An 8,010-nucleotide genomic window follows, 5' to 3' on the forward strand; every position below is an offset into this window, starting at 1 on the left:
AAGCTGGTGGTTTGGGGCTGGGGCTACTGCCTTCTGGTTAGAAGTCTGACTTCTGAGTACAGACACCCCCCCCCCACACACACACCACCAAGTTCTTTTGGGTGAGGATACCACCTGGCAAAAAATACTGTGCCTGGCTCAGTCCTGGGAGATTTTGTAATACATGAATGAGATTTAAAATATGTAAAGTAGTTCACAGAAGTGTGACAAGATGGGAGCCGGAGTCAGGTTGATCCGGAGATCTAGATCTGTGCAGTTAGTGCAGAGGAGAATTTAAATTCCGAGAGAGCATTTCTATTCTCATGTTAATTTTTCCTCTAAATGGTTTCCAAATTTTCTGGAAAAGTTCCTTTAGTGGTGACTGCAGTTTTGCTGTGTTTTCAGTTGTCAGACCTCCCTTCCCTCCTCTAAAATACCAGGGAATCAGAGAAGCCTCCGAAGCACCCTTTTTCCTGGCCCTTTGAGAAATGACTTAGACCATGACCAGTGGAAGCCTCATTCCCGAGGTCCCCATGTCTCTCGCTCCCTGGGTGGCCTGTGGAGGAGGCCTGGTGGGGTAGAGGTTGGGTTGTTCCCCAGAGAGCAGGGGTACAGGTGTGGCCTCCACTCGGAAAGCTTATGGGGCAGCTCTCCCACTACTTGGTTTGTCATATACGTTTTGGACTACTTGGTCAACCTTAAAATAACAAAAATTCCCCCCCAAATGCAAATTCCTAGGTAGTTGAGCTTCCCATACTGAGTCTTCACTGTTGCTGGGCGACAAGGTGCTGAGCGATTGATGGGCTCCCTTCTGCTTCCCTGACGTCGTCCTGGTGGTGTAGTGGGTTACGAGCTGGGCTGCTAACTGAGATCAGAAGTTCGAGACCATTGACCACTTGAGAGAAGGAAGAGGAGGCTTTCTACTCAACAATCAGTCACACAGTCCGGACCATCCACAGGGGGCAGTTCTACTCTCCAGAGGTCACTCTGAGTCAGAATCGACTGGATGGCAGTTTAGTTTCTGCTTTTGAAGGCACCCTGCTGGCGTTCTCAGGTGTTGGACTGCTAACTGCAAACCCACCAGCTGCTCAGAGGGAGAGAGGAGGTGCTCTGCTTCCGGAAAGAGCTGCAGCCTCAGCTTACGGAGCAGTCCTCTGCCCTGTAGGGTGGCTAGGAGCCCGATTTGCCTCTATGGGTGTGAGGCAGAGCTCTTTGCCTAATGGAAAGTTAGATCTTCAGGATTAAGGCCTCTGCTCTTTAGGAACCAACAGCTACAACAAGATCGCCCCCACCCCCCATGCATTCCTTTATCATGGAGGTCCTGTGTGTCCTGTCACTATCGCCTGGGCTTCTGTCTTTCACCTGCTGCAGTATTTTACTCTTTTTGGTCTTAGTGATTAAAGTGGAAAGGTCTCGAGGCCTGAGTATGCTCTAGAAAATGGTTTCTACGGTTAGTCCCAAATCAGGCCCCACTCTGCGGTCGACTCCATGGCAGTGAGTTTAGATTTTGGTTTGCCGGGTGCTTTCTGTATGGTGATTGTGTTTAGTCATCGTACCTACCCACGGAGCCCGCTGCCTGAGCAGCATCTCCCTTCCAAGAGGACCCTGCGGCCTAGAGCCTGCAGGTGGCTCACTGCTGGAAAGTGGTGGCCCGCTGCTCTCAGGTCCGTGCTCGCTCCGTTGTGAGTGGTGGAAAGAACCACGTTTGACCTTGTTCAACAGCTCTTTCTCTTTCATCTTTGCTCTTTTGAATAAAGGGAAATGAGCAAGTGGTGGTCTCAGGCCGCATCACGGGGTTGACCGAAGGACTGCATGGATTCCATGTTCACCAGTTTGGAGATAACACACAAGGTGAGCATTGTGTCAGTGTTAAAATCCATGACATGGAAAACAAAATTGGCAAGTTAAAATGATGACTAATATCAATTCCAGCTTGCTGCTCACATCTAGACAGTTTTCGTACTACCATGATTTTGGCTTGATGATGTAAGAGTCTCAGGTGTTTTTTAGAAAACAAAAGACTAAACTCAGGAGGGTGGAGGCAGGGTGGGGTGGAAAGGGGGAACCGATTACAAGGATCTACATATAACCTCCTCCCTGCGGGATGGACAGCAGAGAAGTGGGTGAAGGGAGACGTCAGATGGTGTAAGAGACAAAATAATTTATAAATTATCAAGGGTTCATGAGAGAGGGGAGCGGGGAGGGAGGGGAAAAATGAGCTGATACAAAGGGCTCAAGTAGAAAGCAGATGTTTTGAGAATGATGAGGGAAACAAATGTACAAAAGTGCTTGACACAATGGATGGATACATGGATTGTCATAAGAGTTGTACGAGCTCCCAATGAAATGATTTAAGAAAAAATTAGCTACTCTGATTCTCCGTAGTGAGTCCGTGAGGAGCCCTGGTGACACAGTGGAGAACACGACTGCTCGCCACGGGGTCAGCACACTGAGCCCACCATCTGCCCCGTGGGCCAGAGACGGGCTTCCTTATTCCCATAACCACAGCCTCAGAGGCCCACAGGGACACTTCCATTCTGTCCTTGCAGGGTCGCTGGGCGTAGGCATTGACTGGACAGTGAGTAGTGCTCACATCTGGGTATGAGCTGTGGACTAGTTACTGTGTCCCTCAAATCGGGTCTGACTCATCAACCCTTTTGGACAGAGTACAACTGCTTGTACTTTCTTGTGTGCTTTCTGAGACTGCCCGTTTCCTATGGAGCGGCCGGTGGGTTTGACCTGCTGCTGGTCTTTTGGTAAGCAGTCAAGTGCTTAACCACTGGGCCATCGGGTCATTTTGGGAACCAAGAGTGGGCATGTAAAGCACAAAATCTGCATCACGTTATGTCCCCTAGCACAGGCTCTGTCGTGGACCAAAAGTAGATTACAAACTGAAGATGGAAAAGAAGTTCTTGGGGCTTTGGAATAAGTTTCCTGTCCTCAATTTGGGATTAGAAGCAAGTTTAGTGATCACTTGCTGTATTTGAGTAATCTGAATTTACTGTTTATAGGCTTTTTAATGATAATTTGATTTACTTAGGTTAGGCCTTCATATTGTTCCAATTGTGATTTAGTAACCAGATGTGCTTTTAGTAACTATTAAAATTTCCCAAGTTTTCTTAGTTTTTGGTCTCTGGAGCATGATTGTGGTCCAACTTTCCTACTGTGCCACTTCCTGTAACCGACTTGTCCTATAACCAGGATTTGCAGAGGCTGCTGGGTAGAAGGATGTACACAATGGGAATTTTCCATTGGCTGCCGAGTTAAGAAAGCCATGTCACGAAGAAACCCTGGCACTGTTGGCAGTTGTGTCTCGTGAATTGCCCTGCACACCAGAGTGCCCTATAAACCTCACCGTCTCAGTTGTCCCAGGCAGCGACCTTGGCTCTCAGAGGAGCTGTTGTGTTAGGTGGTGCATGCACCCAGTAAAGGCCACACCATAGGCAGTGTGGTGATGGGGAGATTAGAAGTTTCACTAAGGTACACTGTCTTCTATAAAAGCAAGATCATTGGCCTTCCTCTTACAGTAGAAAACGCAGAGTGGGTAGCACTTTGTTAGAGACGCTTTACCAGGGTCACAAAGTGACAACTCACTTGTCTTTGCACCCTGCCCTCTGACTTTATATTGAGGTCCCGCTGGAGTTACCACCTTAAAGGTGATATTTTGTCCATTGGCAGTTTTAGTAATGATCAAGGATTGTTGTTCCCCACCTCAAATAAATGTTCATGGAACTTTAAAGATTATGTAAAGGTATCTTTAAAATTCTGATTTGTAATTGAGCTATTTCTCTCCCCCACTCCCCCCTCCCCCTTTGTGTGTATGTGTATAAATAGGCTGTATCAGTGCTGGTCCTCACTTTAATCCTCTTTCCAAAAAACATGGTGGGCCAAAGGATGCAGAACGGTGAGTGACAGAATGTCTGACTCCTACTGAAATCTGCGGTTTGCTGTGGGGGGTGGGGGGGCCTGGGGGAGGGGCGCCATCCCTGTGTAGCCTACTTATAACTGCATGCTAAGTTGAGCGGTCCTTCTTGAATTTGTTGTTCTACGTGCTGATGACTTAATAGGCGAAGGAGTTGACAAATGGGAATACTTAAAGAGATTTGCTTTTGTAGCATTTATTGAATACAGAACTAATACATATGCCAAAGGGAATCAATACAGAAAACACCAATAACAGTACTACCAATCATTAGGTTAAGTAAACCACCATGAAACAGGAGTAGCTTCTATAGGTAAAACTTGCTATTGAAAACTAGGTGAAACTCCGTTTGCATGTCCCTGTGCACACCCGTGTCCTGTGAGCCTTTCAGGAAGACTTGAAGGATGAGGATTAGTTTATACTAGAGGCCTTAGGGGTTGAGCATTCTTCGTTATACCGATAACTAACAGACATAGCTCAGTGGCTGACCCTCTGCCACTTTTTTAAGAGCTGTGTGTGTCCAGGCACTTGTTTTCAATTTTGGTTTGATTTCTGTTTCCAAAATTCTGTTCATTCAGAAAGGTGGGCCTTCCAGGGCGTAACAGGGACTTTTTTTTTCCTCTTGGGATATTTCAATGCTAATTTTTCATTAAAATTAATCCTGAAGATATACTTAATCCGCCCCATGTATCTGAAGCCATCCTTGTTTACATTAGCTATGAGCAGTCTTAGAGTGGACACGAGCCCTTACCTCTCTGAGATGTTTTCTCCCTGTCAGGCATGTTGGAGACCTGGGCAATGTGACTGCTGGCAAAGATGGTGTGGCTGAAGTGCTTATTGAAGACCCCCTGATCTCGCTCTCAGGAGCCCATTCCATCATCGGCCGCACCATGGTGGTAAGTATGCATTAATGGGTTTGTGCCAAAATGGCGTCTAGTATTCAGGCATTTATCTTTTTTGTAATTTTGTGATGATTATTCCTGATTTCTAAAGATTCACATAAATTGCAACTTTAGTTCAGATTAGGAAACAGTTTAGCTTGTTGCGGGACTGTAGTGAAAGTGGGTCAGTTTATCTAGGTTAGTTAAAAACACTGTTTTGCTAGGATGCACTAATGAAGCAGGCTATACAAAGAGGCTTAAAGTCGTGGAAAGTGAAAAGATGGTGGAATCTTCCCACACAATTTCTGAAACTCCTTAGAATTTGACCCTATTAGTTCTGAATTGGGAAAAGTCTTTTCCGGGTTTTAAAACGGGCGGATTTTCTTGCTAGGACTAGATTTCCCTCTTAGTGAAAGCCTGAGATGGACCAGAACTGCATTCATTCAAGTTTAAGTTTTCATGCCCCAAGGCTGTTTTCATGCAAAACTACCAGTAGTGGCTGCCCTTTCTTGAACTCTGGAGATGGGTAGTACCCAGTAGTCACTTCTAAATGACCCTGACCTCGTTAATTGTTTTTTCATTGTTGGGTAGCAGAAAAAAATCATACAGATGGGGGGTGAACAAGGTTGAAATTTTCATCCCTTAAATAGTATAAACTAATTTTAGGATTAACTTTTATTTATAGGTCTTATTCACATACTTTTTTCCTCCAAAGAAATTTACACTCAGATTACTGTATCCTGGAGGGAGGATTGAGACCAGGATATGGTGGCCTGGAACTTTAACCTTGTGTTAATTTAGGTCTTTTAGGATAGATTTACACTATTAAGAAAAAGCTTTAACAGTTTCTAAGGACTTTTTTTTTTGGACTTAATAGTGTATTTCCTTATTGGTAGGGTTATTGTAATATGCTACTTTTGTCATTAAAGTAATACTAAGTGGTTCTTAAAGGTCCTTTGGATATTGTTGGGAAGTGGTGGTAATTTCTTGATAGCTCAAAGTTATATGTTCTTAAATTTTCTTAAAGATCCATGAAAAAGAGGATGACTTGGGCCGAGGTGGAAATGAAGAAAGTACAAAGACGGGAAATGCTGGAAGTCGTTTGGCTTGTGGTGTAATTGGGATCTCCCAATAAACATTCCCTCGGACATGGTCTGAGTCCTATCTTGCTAGCTGTAGAAACTGAACCTGACAAACATTAAACACTGTACTCTTAAAAAATTGACTTGCGTTCCTTTGTTGTTTTTAATGGCTTTAAGTACCTGGAATAAGGAATGATTAAAACTTGTTTCAGTGATCATTATTTTGTCAAATATAGTCACATATGGGTTAGCTATCTGAATTTCTTTGGTTCTTAGGTCTGGCACTGTATTTTGAACCTTTCAAAGAATCAAAGTCGAAATTCTAAATTCCCTCCTATACTGTACTTTTGGATCTTAGGTGGACTCGCTTTAGCATGGTAACAAGTGCTAACTGCTTCCAAAGCTGCTTCTGAAAGGGTTTCTGAGGTCATCAATATGTTCACAAGACTAACCAGTCTTTTAGCTAACATGGAACCTGACCAATTTGATCTTAGAGATAAATACTTGAACCTTTCTCAAATTTTAGCAAAATTAAGGTGGTTTTCCACTAAACACAAAAAAACTGCCGTGTAAATAAAAGCCCCTTGTGTGTACTGTAAAAGGCAAGTTCTAACCTTGGCTTAGTTAAGAATAGTAATTCACCTACCTGCCAAACAAAATGGCACAGTCCACTTTTGAAGATGTGACCATTGTATCTATACTGAAAGTAGAGGTTGGCAACATCTTCAGATCAGCCCTTCGCAGAACTATGCTGTGACACGGATCCAGAGAAAAACGTTCAAGGGCTCTGACCACTTAAGACATGCCGGAGGCTTCGCACGCCTCCGCATGAGTATGTACCTGTGTAATGTCAGGCCTGTTCACAGGTGTTTGTTCAGCTGGGAAATGCAGAATTTTATATTTGTTTTTAGGAGTAAGCTATAGCTCTGATTGCTACTATAAATATGTCTGTGCATTATCAAAATCTGTATAATTCAAGAGGAAAGCGTAACTGGGAAAGCATAATTTATATTGTCAGAAACTTAAATTGGTGGTAAATGATAATTATAAGTGGTTAAAATGACCAATTTGGGTACAGTATTAAAAATTGTATCGGACACTTTCACTAATGTACTACTTGTTCCCATGTAAAGCTCCACTACAAGGACTCACCTGTGACAATCTAAGGCCTTTCAACAGGGTGAGGGTGTCTCAGTACTTCTAACTGGAAATGGGCGCTGCTTGTCCCTTGTCTGCACACCAGATGGTTCCTTCCTGGCGGCTGTGAGGCTCAGGCTGGACTGAAAACCCGAGCAGGAGGGCGAAGGCTGAGGTCACCTCGGCAGTAAAAGCTAGCACTTCAGGTCTTACGACAGTCTCGGACTCACCCTTGTTAATTCTGTCTGCAGTTCCCACTGCCCACAATTTAATCATACCATTTAATTTGAAGGCCATAAAATTTGAAATTTCTTGGCACTGGGTAAGCAGTTCTAACGGCTTTTCCGTACTAAAAGGCTTGATTTGGCTTGGAACGTCTTCCTGTAAGCATTACTGGATCACCTGTAAGTTATTACCCCCCATCGTTAACCCAACAATTTTAAGCAAAATATTTTTAAAAGTTTAGGCTACTTCTGCCCAGTAGGGGGCTTAAAAATAAAAGGCAACAGGCAAGGCTCATTGGAAACGGTTGCATTAAAGTCCTTGAATACATGACAAGAGCTTTTTGATTGTGAATGTTAACCTTCATTTCTTTCAACTAAAAAAAAAAAAAAGGTTTTAAAAGCCCGCCTTCAAAGTAAATAATGCCCAGATAATCAGTTTACAGTACATTGTAACCACGGAATCCAGCTTCCCTTCACCCTGGGAAAATTTCCGTACAAATCAGGACATGTACCACAAACTCAGTGGGGGAAGGGGTGGGAGCTCGCCCCTACTCAAATTAACTGAAATTCAAACACCAACAAGGAACTTTTCAGTTAACATTAAAACCACCAACATTTTACCCTTTGAATGAAATGTTAAAATTCCAAAGTATTACAAATGAGAATATAAAGATGTCTATTTTCATCTTAGTCTAATTTAGACTTAAGTATTAACAGCCAAACTTTGATGTTGAACAATCTTTTTCCACCTGAATGCAGTGTAGGAAGAATAGCACACATTAAAG

General features: G+C 43.5%; 1 protein-coding gene across 1 annotated transcript in view; it reads left to right on the forward strand.

Moving 5' to 3' along the window:
• The window catches only part of SOD1 (superoxide dismutase 1), a 7,533-nt gene extending 1,526 nt beyond the window's left edge, over positions 1 to 6,007 (forward strand). Inside the window, exons 2-5 of the mRNA XM_045284581.1 lie at positions 1,737 to 1,830; positions 3,814 to 3,883; positions 4,680 to 4,797; positions 5,810 to 6,007. Of these exons, the coding sequence (XP_045140516.1) occupies positions 1,737 to 1,830; positions 3,814 to 3,883; positions 4,680 to 4,797; positions 5,810 to 5,917 (390 nt within the window). The 3' untranslated portion in view covers positions 5,918 to 6,007. The remainder of the gene's footprint in view (positions 1 to 1,736; positions 1,831 to 3,813; positions 3,884 to 4,679; positions 4,798 to 5,809) is intronic.
• Positions 6,008 to 8,010: the final 2,003 nt, after the last annotated feature.

This window comes from Echinops telfairi, unplaced genomic scaffold (assembly GCF_000313985.2).
Source record: "Echinops telfairi isolate 266 unplaced genomic scaffold, ASM31398v2 ScPeMD7_7469;HRSCAF=8507_0, whole genome shotgun sequence".
Lineage (NCBI taxonomy): Eukaryota > Metazoa > Chordata > Mammalia > Afrosoricida > Tenrecidae > Echinops > Echinops telfairi.